Source organism: Stegostoma tigrinum, chromosome 43 (assembly GCF_030684315.1).
Source record: "Stegostoma tigrinum isolate sSteTig4 chromosome 43, sSteTig4.hap1, whole genome shotgun sequence".
NCBI classification, from domain to species: domain Eukaryota; kingdom Metazoa; phylum Chordata; class Chondrichthyes; order Orectolobiformes; family Stegostomatidae; genus Stegostoma; species Stegostoma tigrinum.
The window spans coordinates 2,081,630-2,105,765 of NC_081396.1; the positions used below are offsets into that span (position 1 = coordinate 2,081,630).

Here is a 24,136-nt window from a genome sequence, read left to right on the forward strand (position 1 = left end):
AATGGCTCCAAGCTCTCGAAAGCTCACAGGGTCTGAGAGTGGGACATCTCTGCTGGCGTGAGCCCAGTCAAGGGGCATCACTGAGGTCTGTACTTTCAGTCCCTGGCCAAAGTGGGAGAGAGTCTCATTGATGAAGTCGGTGTAAACAATAGGTGCTTCGCACTCGTTCGAGTAACCTCTGCAAAGACATCCTTGGAAAGAGATGACAGACCACCAACAAATATTAACTATTTCATCTGTTCTAGGTATGGTTTCAAACTGCTGAAACGTTAAACAATTTTATTTGACACATTATGCAAGGTGAAGTTTCACTAACAAAGATATATCCTGTAATCCCAGCTGTCAGCGGAGACACCGTTAAAATGACAGTTCTGTAAACTGCTGTCACAGAAAATGTGCTGCAGTGCTATGTCATGCGTTGCTGCCTTTTAATCATTGACTTTACGTTTCTTCACAAATATTGTGGAATGGTTTTGTCTGGATTATTTTTCCATCAAATAATACTTATTCATAATTCCAGCCTGAATTCGGCAAATCACAAGTAGTTCATATTTTGCTGCTTGAGGTTGTGTTCCTCCGCAATGTACTTCTACAAACATTAATCATCAACTGATTATCGAACACAACGAAAACAGGATAGGCGCTGAGAAAATATCCAATTTCAATTACGTGTCAGGCGCACCATAGAAATGATATGAAACAAATCTCCGTCCACAATCACTCTTTCCCAATGTAATGATGCACCAATTAAGAACAGAATACATTCTCCTGTAATGTTCCATAGAGTCCCTACAGTGCGGAAACAGGACCTTCGGTCCAACAAGACCATGTCAACACTCAGAACGTCCCACACAGATCAATCCCCCTAAAATCCACCTGTCCTACACATTCCTGAACACTTTGGGAAATTTACGATCTCCAAGTCACCCAGGCAGCACATCTTTGGACTGTGCAAGGATACCAGAGCACGCATGCAGACAAGGAGAGAACGTGCAAACTACACTGAGACAGTCGCCCAAGGGTGGAATTGAACTGAGTTCCTGGCGCTGGCAGCAGTGTTAACCACTGAGCCACTGGAATTGCCCACTGTTCCATCGAAAATGTCATGTCATGGAATATACAGCAGGGAACAACTACATGATAAATTTCCTCTCGACTGAGGCTGAGTCTGGACAAAATGTACAGAGAATGAATGTGAATTTTAGTATGGTCTAAGTAGGCTTTCTCTCCATCTGACTCATCCCTGCAGTGTTGGAAATGTGCCATTTCATGTTAAATTAAAACAAGATAAAATTGAGACATTTCCACATTCAGTGGGAAAATAGCAATAACATTGTGTAATGACTGACATGAAACATGAAACATCCTGAGCGGCTTTGACACTGCAGATTTTACGAGGATGTTTCAACTTCTTGGAGAATCTGAAACTTCAGGAAAAGTTTCAAGACATCAACAATCTCAGTGTCCCCAGGTAACTGATTTGAGCGAGGTCATAACTAGTCCTGAATCCAACAGTGATTGGTTAACTGGTAAGATAAGACGTGAGAAACCAACCAATCACATCATGGTGAAGGCTGTCCGTGGTCTGAGCTCAATCTTTTATATAAGACTAAAATTGTTGGAGTATTTTGCTGTTCTGGTGTTGTCACACCTCACAGCCAGGATGTCCTGCGTTTAAGTCACGTACAATAGGTGTAAGACAAGATTTCTAAACAGTATAATCAGTAAATATTAAAACAAAGTTCCATCTTTTACTTATTAGTTTCGCAGATGAAAACTGATGTCATGGGTACCCTGAGAACGTTATTGCTAATCGTGACTATTCTGCATGGTGAGACTGAACTAAAACCATCACAAAGTAGTTTTTTTCCGTTACATATACTCACATACTTGTAACAACATTTTCATATTTGTTACAGGAACGAGTAGTCAAGTTTCAGTTTCTCAGAGCCCACCTCAGATACCGGTTGAGGAAGGAAAAACGGTAATGTTGAACTGTAGTTACGAATTGTCGGCTGGTGCTCCTACTCTGTTCTGGTACGTCCAATATCCTGGGGAAGCTCCGAGATATTTACTGAAGAGGTACAAGAATGAAGACGGGGAAAGCTCACCACATTTCCGTGACCGGTTTTCTGCCAATTTGGACAAAGTCAATAAAGTGGTCCCTTTGAGAATTAATGAAACCCGTCTGTCTGACTCAGCCATCTATCACTGTGCCCTGAGTTCCACACTGAGACAGAGACACAGTCAGCCCGTACAAAAACCTAAAAGACACTCTTACCTCCCTTGTCTGGATCAGATCTATAACTTTTACAATGAATTGTTAATATGATCAAAACCACAGTGCAAAGAGCACATCACATTTTGGAACTCTTTTGATGGTGCAGAATGCAGATCATTCAACACAAACTGCCTGCTTAAAGCAGCTGCGAGTTTTATTCATGGTCAGCGAGCAACTCGTTTAATAGAAAGCTGTGGTAGTGTTACCATAACAGTTTACCATTACCCATCAATGACTGAAATCAAAGATAAGCTGCATTGAAAGAAAACACATGATAGACACTTCTATTTTGCACAGAGGGTTCGTGTGCGGAACGCATAGCCAAAGAATGTGGGTACAGTAACAACGTTTAAAAGACATTTGGTTAATTACATGAATTTTTAAAAAAAGGTTAAGCGGGATAGAGACCACGCACAGTCGGGTGGGAAAAGTTTAGTTTCGGATTACGCTCGATATAGACAGGTTGAACTGAAGGGTCTGTTTTCGTGCTCTGTGAGTCGATTACGCTAATTGAAGAAAATAGCATTTTCACTATTAATAACTGCCCCAAAGGCTCTTCGTTGTTCAGTCAAGTTAATTTCATTCCAAAATTGATAGATCAATGGATGCTAAAAGAAACAATTGTGTAAAAACTATCAAGTTTGTGAGGGATGTACAAACTTCATTGAATGGAACGGCAAGTTCGGTGGACTAAATGACCTTCTGCAGCTCCTGTTTTCAACGTTGTATTGACAATAGATCTGATGTAATGGACTAGAGAACAAAGCAACTGTGAGATGATTGAAGGTACATTTGCGAATCTGTCAGGATTATCCATCTGATAGCGACACAGGATATGATTCAACGTCAGTTCTGTGATGAACAAATTCAGCTTCATCTCCCTCTGTGCAACTCTGTCATCAGTTCTGCAAACTTGTCAACCCTTATTATTTACTCATTCCTCACTGTTGTAGCTGTTTTAAATGATAAGTTCACAAGGTGAAAAATGCTCACCTTTCATCGATACTGGCTTAATCAGCATTTCTCTCTATTTTCAACATATTCACTGACCTTGATGATATTGATTGGAATAAAACGCAAATGCGAGCCTTAATATCCGTTTCCTTCTTTTTTTAATGTAGTTGTTAAGCGTGCAGACTCGGTCACATATAAGCAGATTAAAATGAGACAGCTTGAAGGACACTCGGTGACGATTAATCTCAGCTATTCTGCCAGAGCTGAAAAATATTGCTTACAGTTGTAACGTCTAGCTTTTGGTAAAACACTACATTCCTTTTCTACATTCATACTTAAGGCGATGTTTTCACGCCAAAGTGGCTTTGGCATTAGGTTTTCTGCATTTCGAAAACTGAGGAGAATTTCACCATTCGTGAGCTGTGGCTGTCTGACTGCAGTCCAGTATTGTGGGAGGAAAAATACTGCAGAGATAAAAACCAAAAAGAACCTTGTATTAAAACATCGTTGCAACGGTCGGAAAGTGAGAAAACTCTGGACAAACTTCAATTTTATAAATATTACCAAAATATACTGAATTCATATCAATCTAGATCGTTGGTAATTCAAGAGCCACAGATGCAACACTGAGAAAAGTGGCTCCTGATCTCTTAAATAGCATACATTCCAAATACAAATTGAAAGGTGTGATTCGAGAATGTGCTCCATTTTGTAAATTACATGTATTAGAACAGCAATTCTACCCGAATTATCTGGCATGGTGAATCGGCAGTTCACAACGGCTCACTAAACAAAGTTCAGTTGGTCGCACGAATGATGTAGGATGAAGATGATCTCAAAACTACCATTTAAATTCCCAAACCAGCTAAAGCCACAGTGCAGGTCTGGCTTTCTCAACTTTTCCCGTAACCTGAGGTTTGGTGACCAGCAGGAGAATCAACACCAGTAGCCTCTCGAAGTAAAGAAGAGCTCTGTAGTTCTCCAGGACTGTGTGACTTTTATTTACATAATTAGTAAATGGCGAAGTAAATGAAAAGTATCATGGAATGCTCTGGACAAGGAGAACAAAGTGTTTGTTTTTATATGGAGTTTTATTTAATGGTTTCAGATAACTTAAAGGGTTTCTATTATTTTGTCGCAAATATGAGCATCCAGTTTTCACTTTCGATTTTCGATACAGGTGGCTATTTGATAATCTGTTTTGGTACCCTGAACACACCACAAATATCCCAATTCAATGTTCTTTTTTTGCTATTCCTCCGTGGTCGCCAGTCCCTTACCCTACTTTTGACTATCCCCTTTCCCCACTTACGATCACGAATCCATACTTCTTGATGTGTGCAGGTGCCTTTAACATTGAATGGCATTCAATCAGATTATTTTAATGATGCAGATATTACCCAAATGGCAAGCCGCTCAATGCTGATATTTCAAATTAAAACATACTTACAACTTTGCTGTGCATTTCGTCTTCGAAAGAACGATAAATGGTATGGCTGCTTCCAAAACAGCTGCGAAAATTCTTAGAAATTCCCTAAAAAAACTGTCATTTTATTCCCTCGACAGTCAGTAAAATTATCAAAATCTGTGTTCAATGTGAACGATTTCACATCTTGTTGATTTGGATTTTGCTTGGTCTTCGCATGCACAGCTAAGTATCTCACCTGCTGTTACAAAGACGTCCGAATAGACAGCAGCTGTGACCCAGAAACTTTCAGTAGTTCTTGCACAAGGGTTTATTTTTAGTTTTCGCTCTCTCGTTGACGAGGCTAATTTGCATAGTAATAGATCGCGGTGTCAGACAGCTGCAACTCCGAGATGGTCAACTGGTGCAACTTGTCTGCCAGCTGAACCGTGTCAGAAAACCTGGTCTGAGTGAAATATGCTTTAAATGAGTCTCCGTCGCTTGTGCTCCTCCAGAGTATGAACTCTGGCAGTCTTCCTGGGTATTGATATAATAAGTAATAGCGTTGGCAGTTTAGGTGCAGTTTAAAACGAAGTGTTTTACCTCTGTCTGTGTGAGCAACGAATCCCACAGTGTAAAGAGTTTCCATTGCTCAGATGTGAAACGTGTGATTTTAAAAAAGTGATAGATTAAATATTGAAGTGATTATGAGAGTTCACAGTCACCCATCCAGAAAACAGACAAAAAAGGATGGATTTGGAGCCCCAAGAAAATCGCTTTCGGCCACCTGGCCCATTTGTGTGTGTGTAAGCCTCCACAGTTCCTGTTATACTAAAAGCAAATCCTTCCATCTACTTTGTTCTCATGGGCATATCGAGATTACATTTAAACGTCTCAATGCAGTTCTCCTCAACTCCTCCTTATGCCGCTGAAGGCATATTTGATGAAAACTGTGGCTGAAGATGTTTCTTCTGAATTCCTTATTTGATCTATTCGGGAACAAAAATCTGAAACCTCCTTAAGGGAAGCATCCTCTCGAGGTCTACTCTGTCATTTTTCTTTTGTCATTTAAAGACATAAGCCAGATGACTCACTTGTTTTCTCAGCAGCAGAAAAATAAAGAATGGGGTCCAAGCATGGATTCCGAGTTGATGTTATTTTCAATGCTGATTGATCGCTGGAAATAGCTTCATAGGTGTTACAATACTCCTTCTGTAAGACCCTGCTCACAATTTCTCAAGTATATTCTAAAAACAGGTCAATCTTCGTTTAATTCGAATACTTTGATTTTGTTTCAAATTTATTCACAAAGAAAGTAAATCCGAATTTCAACACTAAACTTCTTAGTGACAATGAAGTTCACATATATCAGAGTGAGAATGAAGAGTTGCATCACTCTGGGATTCGAGAGGCCTTGGTAACTGATAGACCATTGAGCAACAAAAAAACTGTAAGAATTGGCTGAGATTCTTCTGATGTGACGTCCTGAAGGAAATGCAACAGAATGTGCTCAGCTCATTGCACCAGATTGGTCTGATGTCAATTCGGTAACCACAAAGCCTGTGTTTATTGTGGAGAAATGTGATATTGCGAATACATTTTACAGACCAGAGAGAAAGCCTAGTAAATGTAGAGAGATTGTTTCTATCTGAGTTGAAAAACAATGAGGTCTCTAACTGAGATATAGCGAGCTAATAAACTGACCTGAGCGACAGTTCACTCTCGAATTGACAATAATGATGTTGGATCTCCAGTTAATGAGAGAGACAGATTGCTCTCTATAGTTGAGAGGCATACTGTTCCTTTATTGAACTGACAGACAGTTTGCTGTCTTACTGTCCAAACTGCTTTGACGTGTAGGAATTTCGGTAGTCCAAGAAACAAGATAAAATGAATTGAGCAGGAAAAATAAAGCAACTTGTTTTAAGATTTGCATCTTATGGTACTGTATAAATCTCAATATCGGTGGAAAATGGAAGTAAAATCAGTCTTAACTTCCAGAAACAAAAAGGATATTCATATAATGGAAATTATCTGCACAGTTACAGAATGTGGGAGAAAGATATGTGAAAAGAACTGATTGCTCCACTCTTTCAGAGAGCAGGCACAAATAAAACATTAGAATGGCCTCAGTCTCAATGAAATATAACTTTGATTCTTGGTTATTTAACCCTTCTCCAGCTATTTGCTCCTCAGTGCCTCTGTTACTAAGGGAACACGTTGGCAACAGTTGTCTCAAAATCCAGTCACCTCAGATATAGCTGAACGGCATTTCAAACTTTCTGTTCTCTTACAGAGCAGCAATTTCATTCATGGCTGTGCCTGTTGCAGTCTTGCATTCAGTTCCGTTTATTGCTTTCACTCTGGCCCACTAACTCTGCTTTGTATTACTTGAGAGATTGTTGCAACGATCACTATTTGTTATTGAGTGGAGCCAAGATATGCTCTTGTTGGGCTGAGGTGGACAAGTTTTAAAATGTATAACACCAGGTTACAGTCCAAATGGCTTATTTGATTTCACAGGCGTTCTTACCGCTGCTCCTTCATCAGGTGAAGTGAAGAGAAGTACACAGGCGCAGAGTAATCAAAATATCTTATGAAAGGAGTGAGTGGAGTGTTAGCAGACTGAATAAGTCTCTGCAGGCGATATAAAAAGTCGGTAGGTGTGAATAAAGTCGCAACAGGTGAAAAAAAGTGAAGGATTAAAGTATAAGAGATAATGGGAACTGCAGATGCTCGAGAATCCAAGATAATAAAATGTGAGGCTGGATGAAGACAGCAGGCCAAGCAGCATCTCAGGAGCACAAAAGCTGACGTTTCGGGCCAAGAACCTTCATCAGAGAGGGGGGTGGAGTGAGGGTTCTGGAATAAATAGGGAGACAGGGGGAGGCGGAACGAAGATGGAGAGAAAAGAAGATAGGTGGAGAGAGTATAGGTGGGGAGGTAGGGAGGGGATAGGTCAGTCCAGGGAAGACGGACAGGTCACGGAGGTGGGATGAGGTTAGTAGGTAGGAGATGGGTGTGCGGCTTGGGGTGGGAGGAAGGGATGGGTGGGAGGAAGAACAGGTTAGGGAGGCAGAGACAGGTTGGACTGGTTTTGGGATGCAGTGGGTGGAGGGGAAAAGCTGGGCTGGTTGAGTGGTGCAGTGGGGGGAGGGGATGAACTGGGCTGGTTTAGGGATGCGGTGGGTGAAGGGGAGATTTTCAAGCTCGAGAAGTCCACATTGACACCATTAGGCTGCAGGGTTCCCAAGCGGAATATGAGTTGCTGTTCCTGCAACCTTCGGGTGGCATCATTGTGGCACTACAGGAGGCCCATGATGGACATGTCATCTAAAGAATGGGAGGGGGAGTGGAAATGGTTTGCGACTGGGAGGTGCAGTTGTTTGTTGCGAACCGAGCAGAGATGTTCTGCAAAGTGGTCCCAAGCCTCCGCTTGGTTTCCCCAATGTAGAGGAAGCCACACCGGGTACAGTGGATGCAGTATACCACATGGCAGATGTGCAGGTGAACCCCTGCTTAATGTGGAATGTCATCTTGGGGCCTGGGATAGGGGTGAGGGAGGAGGTGTGGGGGCAAGTGTAGCATTTCCTGCAGTTGCAGGGGAAGGTGCAGGGTGCGGTGGGGTTGGAGGGCAGTGTGGAGCGAACAATGGAGTCACGGAGAGCGTGGTCTCTCCGGAAAACAGACAGGGGTGGGGATGGAAAAATGTCTTGGGTGACGGGGTCGGATTGTAGATTTGCGTTGTTTCCGGAGGTTGGTGTGGTGGTGTGTGAGAACGAGGGGGATCTGCTTTGCAGAACACCTCCGCTCAGTTCGCAACAAACAACTGCACCTCCCAGTCGCAAACCATTTCCACTCCCCCTCCCATTCTTTAGATGACATGTCCATCATGGGCCTCCTGCAGTGCCACAATGATGCCACCCGAAGGTTGCAGAAACAGCAACTCATATTCCGCTTGGGAACCCTGCAGTCTAATTGTATCAATGTGGACTTCTCGAGCTTCAAAATCTCCCCTTCCCCCACCACATCCCTAAACCAGCCCAGTTCGTCCCCTCCCCCCACTGCACCACACAACCAGCCCAGCTCTTCCCCTCCACCCACTGCAACCCAAAACCAGTCCAACCTGTCTCTGCCTCCCTAACCTCTTCTTCCTCCCACCCATCCCTGCCTCCCACCCCAAGCCGCAGCCCCATCTCCTACGTACTAACCTCATCCAACCTCCTTGACCTGTCCGTCTTCCCTGGACTGACCTATCCCCTCCCTACCTCCCCACCTATTCTGTCTCCACCTATCTTTTTTTTCTCTCCACCTCCCCCTCTCTCCCTATTTATTCCAAAACCCTCACCCCATCCCCCTCTCTGATGAAGGGTCTAGGCCCGAAACGTCAGCTTTTATGCTCATGAGATGCTGCTTGGCCTGCTCTGTTCATCCAGCCTCACATTTTATTATCAATGATTAAAGTATAATCCGATTAATTGGACAGAAAAATAGCTTCAACAAATATTAAAATTATGTTGTGCTGAAGACGAATAAAATGACTGGAATAACATGATAGGTACAAACGTCACCTGTCGAGGCTCTAACCGAAGTAAAAAGTTATCTAACATTGTGAAAATTAATTGAGACAAAGAGATCATAACAAGTTTTTTTTTATGGGCCAGTGAGCCTTACCTCAGTTGTTGGTGAAGTGTTGGAACAGGTTATATGGGATATGATATATAATCATCTAGAAAAGAATAAATAGATTAGGGATAGTCAGCACGGTTTTGAGAAGGAAAGGTCGTGCCTCACAAACCTTATTGAGCTCTTTGAGAAGGCGACCACACAGGTAGATGAGAGTAAACTGGTTGATGTGGTGTATATGGATTTTAGCAAGGCGTTCGATAAGGTTCCCCACAATAGGCTATTGTAAAAAATGCAAAGGAGTGGAATTGTGGGAGATACAGCAGTTTGGATCGGAAGTTGGCTTGCTGAAAGAAGACAGAGGGTGTTAGTTGATGGGAAATGTTCATCCTGGAGACCAGTTACTGGTGGTGTACCGCAAGGGTCGGTGTTGGTCTACTGCTGTTTGTCATTTTTATAAATGACCTTGATGAGGGCGTAGAAGGATGGGTTAGTAAATTTGCAGATGACACTAAGGTCGTTGGAGTTGTGGATAGTGACGAAGGATGCTGTAGGTTGCAGAGAGACATAGATCAGCTGCAGAGCTGGGCTGAGAGGTGGCAAATGGAGTTTAACGCAGACAGGTGTGAGGTGAAGCACTTTGGTAGGAGTAACCAGAAGGAAAAGTACAGGGCTAATGGTAAGATTCTTAGCAGTGTAGACGAGCAGAGAGATCTCGGTGTCCATGTACACAGATCCTTGAAAGTTGCCACCCAGTTTGACAGGGCTGCAAGAAGGCATGCAGTGTTTCAGCTTTTATTAACAGAGGGATCGAGTTCCGGAACCAAGAGGTTATGGTGAAGCTGTACAAAACTCTGGTGCGGCCGCACTTGGAGTATTGTGTACAGTTCTGGTCACGGCATTATAAGAAGGATGTGGAAGCTTTGGAAAGGGTGCAGAGGAGATTTACTAGGATGTTGCCTGGTATCGAGGGAAGGTCTTACGAGGAAAGGCTGAGGGACTTGAGGCTGTTTTCATAAGAGAGAAGAAGTTTGAGAGGTGACTTAATTGAAACATATAAAATAATCAGAGTGTTAGATAGGGTGGATAGGGAGATCCTTTTTCCTAGGATGGTGACGGCGAGCACGAGGGGCATAGCTTTAAATTGAGGGGTGAAAGATATAGGACAGATGTCAGAGGTAGTTTCTTTACTCAGAGAGTAGTAAGGGAATGGAACGCTTTGCCTGCAATGGTAGTAGATTCGCCAGCCTTAGATACATTTAAGTCGTCTTTGGACAAGCATCTGGACGTACATGGAATAGTGTAGGTTAGATGGGCTTGAGATCAGTATTACGGGTCGGCACAACATCGAGGGCCGAAGGGCCTGTACTGTGCTGTAATGTTCTATGTTCTATATTCTATGCTCTATGATGGTGTCAGAACAGACCAGTAACGAAGATTTTGCAGATATGGAACAGTATGGTATGGTGACATGAAGAGTGCCATGAACTCCAAATCATGCTTGAGGCTTTCGTTACAGGCATATAAGTCTGCAGTCAGTTTCTGATGAGCAATACGGCGTTGTCATGCATCTCAAAAGCGACCTTGGATGAAGCTCATTAGAAGATCAGATGCTAATAGTCATTGACCATTGACGTATCCCCTGACTGGTGGATGGATGTGGGAGGTCGGGTGGGGAGGGCATTCCGGTCTGTTGATTGATCTGCAGTGTCCATTCATTCGTTGGCACCGCGTCTGGATGCTGTTGCCAATATACCATTCTTCAGGGCATTTTTGCATGCAGCGTATGTTTTATTAACAACTAGGACCAAATCACATGAGTGTCTGTCGTGCATGTGATGGCTGCTGTTGCCATGTGTGATAGCCGAATCCATTTCGACTATCTCTGAAATAATTTTGAAAAATGGAGACACAACATTGTTTGTCGACATTTCTTCTGTAACACTGAACTATCTGTCCTAAAAGCCTATCGTCCAGATCAGTGAGTTTCTACTCACTGACAGACAGTTCACTCCCTCCCAACCTCCGAGCACGACTGGTGACACAAGGCCGTGAGGTAAGACGAGTTTCGACTCTTGCACTCCACAATTCCTGGCGTTGTTGTTTAAGGGTTTTCAGGAAAGAGCTTGCTTTGCCCCTAGTTAATTACATTTGATTTGGTTTCACTGGAGGGACCGATCACCAGCAGTGTCATTTTAAGGTCAGTGGCTGGACGTTGAAGTGCAGGTGAGAGACAAAGAAAGATCAATAAAAAGAGCTAGAAATCTCTAATTCACTGTTTTTAAGGATGGTAGAACCTGAACACCACTTCTGTTTGCTATTTAAGTACATGTGTCGCACTAACTCAGTAGAGCCAAGTGAAGATGATGATCGATAAGTTTGGGGCAGTGAGTTTTGTCTACATGGACTTCAGTAAGGCCTTTGACAAAATCCATGGAGACAAAATCCACTGCTGCACACTTATCGCTCTTCTTCTTCACTTCGCTCTACCAAGTTGGTGAGACACGACCTCGCCTTCACAAAACCATACTGCCTCTCGCTAATATGCCCACTGATTTGCAGTTGGGAGTAAATCGGGCCTTGAAGAATACTCTCCAATAATTTCCCGACCATTGAAGTAAGGCTCACACGCTCGTAATTGGATGGATTAACTATGTCACCCTTCTAAAACGAAGAAACAACATTGGCTATTCACCAGTCCTCTGCGACCTCCCCTGTAGCCAGTGAGAAGACAACTATTTCCCTCAAAGTCCCAGAAATTTCCTCCCTTGCTTCTCTCGGTATTCTGTTGTGTATCCCACCCGGCCCTGGGGACCTGTCTCCCTTCAAGTTTTACAATGTCCCCAGATACCTCCTCACTTTTGCTCTCAACATGACCTCAACTTCAAACCCTTCCCCAGACTCATCATCCACCATGCCCTTCTCTATGGTGAATACCGACGTCATGTACTAATTTAATATCTCGCTCAGTCTCTTTGGATCCACACATAAATTCCCTTTCCAGGCCTGGAGTGAGCCAACCCTCTGCCTGGTTACCTCTTTGCACTTTATGTACGGATGAAAATCCTTGGAATGTTCTTTATTCCTTTTGGCAAAAGTCTTGTTATCCTTTTAGCTCTCCTGACTCCTTGCTAAATCTTATTTTGACTTTCCTCGTCTTCCAAACTTGCTTCATGTGTTCCCAGCCTCCCAGACTTGACATCCTTCAGAACTGACACAAGTGAAATTTTCTGGGTGTTATTCTGTACTGAATGGTCGTGAGGAGCGCGAAAGAACGTCGGGAAAGTTAGAAGGCGAAGGAGATGAAAGGAGACTGAGAACATTTGGATAAGAGATATAGAAAGGTGCTAACAGCAGAAAAGAACATACAAACATGGAGTGCTACCTATGTGTGTGTGTGTGTGTGTAAGGATGGTTGCAGGAATAGGGCGGGAGAACCACAACAGAAAGAAAGAGAATTCCAGCAGTGCGCAAATTGATGGTCTACATAAGTTCAGGTGTGAAATGGAAATTGACCGTAGTTCGGGATAAAATATTGCTGACAATGTAGGGTCCTGTGGAAACACATGCTGGCATGCGAGTAGTATGTGGGCACGAAATTAGCAGCGATGCAAACCTCATTTCGGTAAAATCACGAGAATGAATATTAAAATGCAAAAGAGAGATGAAACAGAAACATTATTAACGACATAGTTAATTAGATAAAGACAATTAAACAGACGTCCCCATTGTGAGCTTGCCATGTTTCAGCACGGTGGTGACGAAGTGAATCTCTTCCCACTATCCGTGGTGACTAAATGATGCTCTTACCACAATCCGTGCAGGTGAAGAGTGCCTTCCTGGGTTGACAGTACCAATGTTATTTCTGCAACAATTGGATTGAATTGAATTCAGTTCATTCCTCCATACGTCAACATTTCTCCACGTTGGGACTGTACTTCTGTTTCGAAAGATCAATCATTTGGCTGAAGACATGTTCAAACAAGGAACGCATGTGAAGTTTCTCACAAATTTCAACGGGGCTTTTTCCTCCCGTGTTCCAAAACAGATGACTTCCAAATAATGATATCATAGGCGACTTCACCTGATCCTGTTGGAATGTTACGTCAATTTTCAATAGATCCGTCAATTTCCGATCTTCCCCCTCTTATTAGCTGTGAAAATCATTTTAAACAGAATATCATGAGAGAAAGAACATACAAAATCACAGAGTTGAAAGAATCTGATAATTTCTGGGATCAATGCTGAGAAAATTTGGAAAAGAAAACATGCAGATTTTCACTGAATCGTGACTGGTTCACAAAAAGAAATCGAGGAAGGGGATTTGTCACCCAGTCTGAGTCTAAACAACAGCCTAGCCTCTATCACACCAGAGAGAGATGGGAGAGACAAATAGAAAACGAGGGGGGTTTTTGTATTTCTGCAACGGCACATGGAAGAAACAAGGCAGCAGATGTCACACGTTTCCTTTCAAGTCACATACTGCACTGTACTGTCCAATTTTCAGTTCCGGAGTGGCAACGACTTCCGATATTTTAATATATTTTGATAGAAGTAACCAGGAAGTTCTGAACAAAAATAACTTGGCTTTAAACGTTTCCACTGCTTTGTCTGATCAGAGGTTGCCAGGTCTATTGAGTTTCATATGTCTAAATTTTTTGTTTGTTTTATTTTACGAAAATGGGATATTAACACTGATGATGTAGACAGAGGTGAGCAGTGGGCAGAATGGTAAAGCTGGCGCAAAAGAGAGCAATTAAATAAAACGAGGCGGGTAAACTGTTGTTGACAGTGATTCAGGGAAGAATATAAGCTATTTCAATGAATTGGGGGCGATGAATGGCTGATAATGATGTGGCTCAATGCTCTGGTGTTTGGCTAAAGCCTTGTCCAGACACACAACGCATGTACAGTTTCGCCCCGCTGAGCATGGTGCTTTTTTCGTCCATTTTCAAAACTGATCACATTCCATGAGCGATTCATTGAACAACTCCATCGGTCATAAATCCTAATTCTCTGTGTCAAGTTCGTTTTCGGAGACGCTCACGGATTTGCTGCAATAACAAGACACTGACCTGTTTAGAAAAACACAAATCATTTTATTACAGAGCAAGTACAAGCTGTGGAGAATCACTGTACTTAACCCGGCACAGAGTGCAGAGTTTCGCAGGTAACTCTCCTCGAGCAGCGGATAGTCCCCACTTTTCATACTTTACAAAAGACGTGATACATAAATCGATTTGACAATTTACAATGACATGATGCATAAAACAATTACGACAATAGACAAAAACAGGATACCAAGCAATTATTACATCAACAACATAAAAGACCAGGATGCAGTATCGATTGCTCGTGAAGTAGCTGCTAATGGCAGGAGGCGATTTCGAGTTGTTGCCCGGGATAGGTTGTGATTTCAAGTTGCCAGTGTGTCTGGCTAGTACAAAGTCAGTGCCCTGGCCCCTTTGTCAGCGACAGAAGTTACATGCTTTGCAGGTTTCACACCTTTACAAATTGTCGTCATTGTGCTGTTTCCCAGGGCGCAGAGTCCACAAATAAGGTAATTCCGATTTTTTTGCGGCCACCACCCCAGGGGAGCCTCCCAAGCTGACAGTTCCCAGGAAGCCGTATTCTCAAGGAAAAGCCCAAGGTAATCGGGTTCGGCCATGTAGAGCAAGACTCCCATCTCAGGAAGCATGTGACAATTCGCTGTTGATTTCGTGCTTGTTGGGGACAAGGGACAGTGAGGGGCCCAATGGTCCCAGCAGCAAACAGTCCTGGCAGATTTCGAGTAGCAGTTGTGAAGGTCCCGTTCAGGAGGAAAACGAATCCCTTTTTTTAGGCCCGTAGCAGGTAACAGACTCACGTATTTCTTGATAGCTACACCAGGAGGATTGGCTCTTATATGGATGGAAGCTTACGGAGTTAAATGGAAATGACCCATAGTCTGTTTTTCACGTTGGTGCTATTGCAATCCTCACAAGTCCACTGTATGCCCGTGGTCACAGTTATTGGCTTAGTTTCCAAGCAGGAGCAGTTCAACAATCCTCCTCTCGTGGTGCAATTTCTGTTTGTGCACCGATGGGGCCAGGAAACATTTTGGGGGTGATTAGTAACTCGAGCATGCACACAACAAGTACCAGATCCATTAAAGCAAAACGTATAGCTGTTGGGACTTGTACAGTTCGCACCGTCCTTCTCATGCCCAGGTCTCGTGTCCCCACAACCAGAGAGACCACTAACTACCAGTTTCACACATGTACCCTGCACACCCCTCGTCCAAGTTCCCCTCTGCCCTCGGCACGGCTTACGGAATACTATACTTCATAAAGCTGAGCAGGCAGGCAGGTGTTGCCACAAATAACACTTCTACAGACCGTGCTTGTGGGTAGCATGCTGTCTGATTCACGTGCAGCTGGACGTGTGTTCTATAAAACAGATTGTTCTGCTGGCCATGCATGGGCAGAATAACATTCAGTCCAATGGTTAACCGCACGCTGATGAGGAAGTCCATCATTTACAGTCACTTAGGTGGATCCAGCGATTCTGTCCGTCATCTTGAAAAGCGGTCGGAGTCTGAAGAAGCACATTGGTACAGTCCTTTCCACCTTGGTCCAAGCTTGGGACGACACCAGTCCCAGACAAGCACAAAATCTCCGATCTGCGGCCACAAAGATTGATCCTGAATGTCGAGGTATTGTTCTGGCGTCTGTGGAGGTGGTCTGAAGGAGAACTTCACCTGCGAATGGAGAAACTTTGAAGATGATGTTAGTTGTCGGAAGTATCTTTGCATTTCTTCTCCCATCACATCGAGGTCAATTTGGGTGGGTGGGCTGGTATTGGCCTCCCATGGTGTTCTGCTGGGTCGGCCATGGACTATTTCCGCTGCTGAGAGCCCAGTAGTAGTGTGGTGTGCTATTCGCATGTGATACAAGGCTCATGGAAAATTCTTTAACCAATTAAGGCCGGTTTCTGATGTCGACTTGGTCAGTTTAGTTTTAAGTGTTCCATTAGCTCTTTCCACTATCCCTGCTGCCCGAGGGTGGGAGGCACAGTCGAATTGTTGTTGGATGAGTAATGTATCACATAGTTCCTTATTAATTTTCCCTACAAAGTGAGGGCCGTTGTCCCAACTAATTTGTTGCGGTACTCCAAACCTTGGTATTACTTCAGTTAATAACAGTTTTACTACTGTTGAGGCTTTGTTTTTTGTCATTGGTAAAGCCTCTATCCATCTACTGAATACATCGACAAGGACAAGACAATATTTATAACAGTGTACGCGCGACAGTTCAATAAAATCTAGCTGAATGCATTCAAACGGTCCACCTGCAAGGGTGTTTTTCCTCGTGAGGATCTCACCCCCTGACCCACATTGTTTTGCTAGCATGTGGGACAAGATACTCTCCGAGACTGGGCTACCTCAGTCAGTCTGGGGTTCCAGCAGTACGGAGCATAATACCACTCATTCCATCCTTGACAAGGTGGGTGTCAGAATGCAGACAGTCAACAAGCATAGGTAATAAAGTATCAGATACACACACTTGGCCGACTGGGGTAACCCAAAGGCCAGCGGACGCAAAATGCAAACATCCATGCGCCTTCCAAATATTATTTTCATAAACAGGGGCGTCCCCCTGTAAGTGCCAAACAGTGACCATATCTGACATGCCCGTCTTGTCTGAAGTCGTGTGATGTACCACCAGCTTATTCATAGAGATATAATAAAGGCTCGGTCTGCAGCAGCCTGTTTAGTAGCCCGATCAGCCCGAGCGTTGCCCCAAGTAACTCTAGAATCAACAAAGGCATGGGCCGTGCATTTGATCATAGCCAATTGTTTAGGGAGGAGGATCGCCTGAAGGTTTTTAAAAGACAGGGAATTGTGGATGGGTGTACCTGACGACGTTACAAATCCACACTGGGTCCGGAGAGGGGAGTGGGGCATCAGTACTGTCCGGGCAGGGAGAGGTCAGGAATTGGTTCCTCAGCAGGCAGTCATGTGGACGTTAGCTCAGAAATAGTGCTGGGTTAATAGTGGAGCAGGAAGAGATGAGGAACAAATCACAGGGAGAATCTGGGAACAAGGAGAATAATGTCTGAGCTACAGTGTCCAGACGAGTGGAGTATTCGGCAACTAGTCGTTATAATTCAAGTTTAAAGGGCCTATTGTCACCCTATCAGTGTCGGTATGATGCCTGTGCGTGTGTAAGTGATGGGAGGACCACAAGGTGTAGGACAGCCTCAATACCCATCTCCACAAGATGATTGCTATCAGATAGGAGTAAGGGCAACAGGGTGAGTACACAGGAGGAACCTCTGCTCTGTGTCGTGTTTCATTTGCACAGTGTCACAATATCCCATTTACCAAACTAAACCAGGGAGGCAGTATGGGCACTGAGATGTGGTTGTGAATTTCAAAACACTGGTGTGTGCCATTGATAGAAAGGCGCTCTCCTGCCTTAAAGCACGGGCGGGGGGCAGAATTTCATGGTGCTGCAGATCTCGAATGGTTTCTGGAACAGTAAACAGGTGTTGGTGGTTCGAGTAGGCTGGAACCGAGACTAATGTTTTCCCGGGCCTCTCTTATGGGTTTTAAAAGGATCCTGTCGTCCCTCTTTTTGTTCACGAACGGTCTGGTCTGCGTCCTGTTTGTCTGTTCAGTTTTGGATCTGGTACGACAGGAGATAGGGTCTGCACAAGTTTGTCGGGGGATTCATGTGGGCTGACTACTGAAGGGCTTGGGGATTCTATAGGAGGTTTGGTTTGGTCAGCGTACGGCGGCGGTTGCTGGGACTGATGGCAGTGTTGGGGTGCCTGCAGATGTAGATTGGCCAAGGACGGTTAGGATTGTGGAGGGTGTAGAGGTCCCGACGGGGAAGAGGGGTCCTTCCCCAGACGTCCTTTCTTGTTCATCTGTGTCATAAATTTGGAACAACATCGGCATGCCAGATATGTCAGGAGGTACCTCCATTTTTTTTTTGTTTTCTGCCTCCCGCTCTAGCCCCCGTCCTTTGTCTCGTTGTTCTTTCTCCTGCCTTTCTTGGGTAACACTTTCCCTTTCATTATCTCATGATCCTCACACTGCAGTTTTGAAGTTTCCCCTCATCATCACAGGCACTGATCCCTCTCCAAATGGCCAGTTTTGATTTGTCAGTCAGCTCCTCAGCTCTCTTTCCCAAAAATGACGTTAACCCTTTCCATCTCCTCCCTGTATGGCATGTCCATCGTGCTTCTTCTGCTTTAGTACATAAATCTATATCCCACGTTGCCCCCATTGGCCAATTGTCATTTCCCAATTTTTTGTTTAAGCATGCTGACAGACGTCTGTACTCTACTTCATTTTTGGGGTCATCCTGGCATAACCGATGTATAGGACTGCCGACACACTACTTATCCAGTGTTTGTCCAATTTTTGCCTTTTGCTGTTCTTTTTTATTTCTTAGCACTTTCACTTTTTACTATCTCTATATACTGCAGCAGAGTCCTTTGTCTCAACACCCACTTCAGTGTCCTGACCTACACGTGGGGTATTTGTCCTCTTAACAACTGGTCTAAGCCAGGGTGGTTGAAACAGACAGACACTGTAACTACTCTATACCTCGGTCTTATACTAACCCCACTCCCTTTTCCCTCTTGCCCGACACAGGGTTTCACCCCCCCCCCCCCGACCCCGGTCACCAGGGGAAATCTATCCTCCGGGATTTTAAAAATTACCAGTTATCTGACGTGAGGACTCTAACCCCGGCCACCGGGGGATTCTAACCTCCCGGATTTATTTACTCAGTTATCTGCCCTGGGGGCTCTAACCCCGGCCACTCGGGGACACTAACCTCCCGGATTTCTTGAAACAGTTCCACCGGGATCTCGAACCTCCCGGATTTCTTTACTCACCTGGGGACTCGAACTTCCAGGCTTTACTGATTTAGCAGTCATCCAAGACCATGAGTTGTCTCGGGTTCCATCAGTACAGAGCCACGCAGGGGCAAGGAGTCGCACGGGTGGCAGGTTAGTGAGAGAGACCAAGGTGAATCGTACCTTGCGGGCCCATCCGTCTCACTGCACCGACACGCGAACGATCACTTATTCAGCCCTCCACGTGATACTGCTGTACATTTTGGAACCCTGCTCGTTGCGCCAAATGTCAAGTTCGTTTTCGGAGACCCTCATGGACTTGCTGCAAAAACAAGACACTGACCTGTTTAGAAAAAAACACAAATCATTTTATTGCCAAGCAAGTACCAGCTGTGGAGAATCACTGTACTTCACCCGGCACAGGGTGCAGAGTCTCGCAAATAATTCTCCCTGACTAGCGGACAGTCCTCGCTTTTCATACTTTACAAAAGACATGATACATAAAACAATCACGACAACAGACAAAAACAGGATACCAAACAATTATTACATCAACAACATAAAAGACCAGGATACAGTATCGATTGCTCATGAAGTAGCTGCTAATGGCAGGAGGCGATTTCGAGTTGTTGTCGGGGACAGATTGTGATTTCAAGTTGCCAGTGTGTCTGGCTAGTACAAAGTCAGTGCCCTGTCCCCAATGATATTGAACTGTTGGCGAAATTCAGCATGAATCTGTAGAACACCTTTCAAAGGACAGTCATTGGAATTGGAACATTTCATGTTTCTGTCTTTATTATCCTGCCATTGTCGTTGTTCTCTCCAACATCTCTTGGTTTAATAAACGTCTGGAATGATTCCTGGTTATTTATATGATAGAAACTAAGCGCAGCCGAATCTTTCTGCTATGGATTGGGATTACCTTTAAAACACTTAAAATCACAAGGATTTCATTATTATAACCAGAACAAGTTTTAGCAGTGGTTTAACGAGAAAATTAAGAAAGACTAAGCAAAGTTACAAATTGTAAAGAAAAAAAACAGACATGAGGGCATTCACATTAGATCAAATACCATTAATTAGTGATAAAGAGAGGAATGAGGCTCCTTCAGAATGAACAGCGACTGCCACAATCATTGGTCCCGACTGCAGAGGTGGAGAGCAATGATGTTTCACTGGACTGACCGTTGGACTGGTCGGATTGTCCCGAGGGATGTCACGGGCTCCACTCTCTGCAGTTTTAAAAAGCGGGGAATGAACGCATCACACAGAGAAATTCTCTCTCGGGTTCAACTGAAACAACCGTCAGAAAAGGCTGTTGCAGAAATTCTTTCTTTATCTCTGTGAGAAATTTTGTTTGTCATCTAAGTATTCTCACTGGACTATATCATCTTTTAATCCAGTCCTCAGTTCCAAGACTGAATGAAGCCACCAGGTCAGCTGTTCAATTTTCTTGATCAGACGTTTGACCAAGTTCCCACGAGCTGCTCAGCAGTAAGTCATCACCAGCAAGTTTGAAGTAACGTAAGGATGGGGCATGGAAAGGAGGGAGAGAAAGTGGTTGTGGGGATCGTGGATTCAGGGACGTTGGGATCGGTTATTCTAGCATTACAGATCCACATTCTTTGTGAAACGAATTTCTCAAATAGAATCACGTAAGGATGGCTGCAGGGATCACTGACAGAACACGTCGCCATCTTCAGCCCCATTGCTGCATATTGGGAAAATGTGGGAGTGGTTTGGAAAACCAGCTGGCAGAGCTGGTGAAATGACATAACACTGCAAAAATCTGAACATGGAGGGGTTTACTGCAAACTGATTGAGCCCTTCAAATACCTCAACATCGTGGAATTGCTGAGTGTGACACCGAGCACAGAAGGATTTGAAAATAAAACTGAGCGGAATGGGAATGAAAACCACAGTGCCTAGGAGTACGTATATGGTATGCAAAAAGCTGACCATCCTGACGATTACATACACAGTGACACAGAGCACAGAGAAGGAGCTAAACGAAATCATAGTTTCAGACGTTTGTCGAGCTTGACACTGAGCCCAAGGTTGGGGTGGGATAAGAAGGATAATTTGTCGCCATGATCTGCTCAATTAAATGGTATTTATAAATTTTACCAATGCATACCTTGTGGAGGAAATATGTTGTTCACTGGAAGAATCGTAGTCATCACATAACCCAGCGTTTTTGTAACCTGCTGCATCGTTGCACACTGTCCCTGGAAAATCAATCAGTCAAGGAGATCGCTTGCTTTATTTGGCACAAAAGGTGGATTCATCAATAACTTGTGTCTTCTAATACGACAAGTATTGTAAGAGGGAAAGTGTGTGTTTGGACTATAGCAAACAGCAAGGGTCAGGGACTGATTAATTTCCACATTCATTGGGGTCAGGGAGGTCGTGGACATGCAAAGTGAATAACATTCCTCAGTGTTGTATGTACATGTACAATATCCAAAAGTACAAAACAGAATGGGCCTTTAGGCCCACGATATTGCATCAAACATAACTCAAAATGAAACATTCATTTCTCCCGGCCACTAGTCGACTTCACTCCATTCAATGCATATTCAAATGCTCATCAAACAAAATCCCCTGGCTGTCATGATATTATCTGTCTCATCTACCACCCCTGGTATTGTGTTCCAGACTCCTCTCACCCTCAAAGAAAATGCCTCTCGCATCTGCATTGAACTCTCTCCTCTCATCTCAATGCCTCCCAGTGTTATATATTTTAACTCTGAGAAATAGATTCTAGTCTTCAACCCGATCTATGCATCTCATAATTTTGAAGACTTTTATCGAGTCGCCCCTCAAGATTCTGCACTCAAGAGAAAACAAGCCCAGTTTGCTCTAGCTTCTCCTTATTACTCATTCTCTCTCATGCAATAGCATCATGGTGAGCCTCTTCTGCACTCTCTGCAAAGCATGCACACCCGGTCTGCAATGTGAACACGAGAATAGAATGCAATAAGCGCCCAAAACAATGTCTTACAAAGTTGCAACATGTCATCCTGGCTCTTGGATCAATTTCCCAGACCAATAAAGGCAAGCATGCCACGTACCTTCTTTACCACCATATCTATTTGCGTGGCCACTTTTAGCAGGCGAGAAACTTGAAATCCAAGTTCGTTCTGGAGACAAATGTTGTTCAGAGTCCTGCCACTAACTGTGTACTATTCCTTAACATTTGTTCTTACAAACTACAAAACTTCACATCCACCAGATAAAACTCCATTTGCCATTTCCCTTCCCAAATCTGCAAATGATATATATTCTGCTGAATCCTTTGACAAATTCTACATTGTACACAATTCCAACGGTCTTTGTATTACATGCAAACTGACGAACCCACACCCACCAGTAGTTTCGTCTCAGTTCTTTAGCTAATACATTTATGTAAATAATATATAACTCATGCAATACATCTACATTTATATCTAAGTCATTTAAATATATCACAAACAGCAGATGTCCCACTGTAGATCACCACACAATACTATTCGTCACTGGCCTGCAAACTGAAAAATATTCTTCCAAATCTACACTGCCCTGACAATGGGCAAGCCTATTGCAAATTCAAGTGAACGTTCATCTGAATTTCCTTTTCAACAACTGCATGAGTGACCTTTTTGATAGCCTTAATAAAATCCATGCTCCATCCACTGCTCTAACTTTATCGATCACCTTTGTCACCTCTTCGAAAAAATCACTTCAGATGTGACCTGCCCTGCCCAAAGTCATGCTGATTGCCCCTAATTCCACCATTTTTTTTGCCAAATGTGTTTAAGCCCTATCCGTTAGATTTTTCTCCAATATCTTTTCAACCACCAATGTGAGACACTCTGGTCTGCAGTTTCCGGGATTATCTTTCAACCATTCTATGACAGAGAACCAATATTAGCTCATCTCCAGTAATATGGGGCCTCTCCATTGGCTATCAAGTATACAACGATCATAGTTTAGGTCCCTGAAATCTGTTTTTGCCTCTTTAACAGTCTGCAGCAGATATTGTTGGACCCTGGGGACGTAACTAACTTACAGCTCTTCAAGATGATCAACACCACATCTTTCTTGATCACAAAATGTCCTGGCATAGGAGTATGTTTCACACTCTCAATGTCCTTCTCCTGGATGAATACGGATGCTAAGCACATATTTATGATCTCACCCAAATTCTCTGTCTCCGTACACAACTTCCGTCTTTTATCCTTGAGTGGTGTTAGATTCTCTGACTGTGTCTATGGGATAAATTCGGATTATTTTTAACACGACTTATCAACACGAAATCTTGATTTTAATTTTTGTTTCTAGTCTTTTCTTTAAGAAAGGTAAATCCAAACAAATATTCCAACATCAATGACACATCTGGTTTTCGAATCCGTATTTCCAAATGTGGTCCATGTGCATTCTATCACTGGTCCAGGAAGCTCCAGGCCCAGCTAATTCTGAACTTTATATAACACTCAATCTTCTGAACATGCACAAACAATTTGCTGATTTTGACAGCACCAATATTTATATGTCACATCTAATCCTGCATTCCTTGCTCAATTCTGTTGTTTGCCTGTTCGACCCACTTCTGGTGTCAGTGGTTCTCTTCTGTTGAAATGTAATTGATATATAATTATATTTCTCTTAAAATATCCGCCTATTCGTTTAGTAATAATTGACGTGGAGACACTCATAAGTATGTCTTTTTAATTCATTGCACTTAAGCTATACATCATTTAAAATATTTTTATTCAATCACTTCCTGGCTCTGCATATTCAGAGAGGAGAGTTCCAAACTGTTCAGACGCTTTCAGGATACTAATGTTTGCTGGAAACTCTTTCAGCCACAGCCTACACCATCGTTGGTCATGTATGATCATGTAAAAACTGAAAGCTCCGAAGGACATTCTGCCGCCAAGCCGGCTCTGCCATTGTGTATAATGGTGCCTGATAGTCCCATTGCTGATTGAATATACCGATTTGCCCGGGTGAGGAACTGTTCAAAAATACACAAG

General features: G+C 43.5%; 1 gene segment (V, D, J or C); it reads left to right on the forward strand.

The window, feature by feature from the left end:
• The first annotated feature begins 1,649 nt into the window (after positions 1 to 1,649).
• LOC132206765 (T cell receptor alpha variable 12-2-like) lies at positions 1,650 to 2,332 on the forward strand. The segment is given in 2 exon segments: positions 1,650 to 1,831; positions 1,920 to 2,332. Coding segments are annotated over 2 exon segments (474 nt in total).
• The last annotated feature ends 21,804 nt before the right edge of the window (positions 2,333 to 24,136 follow it).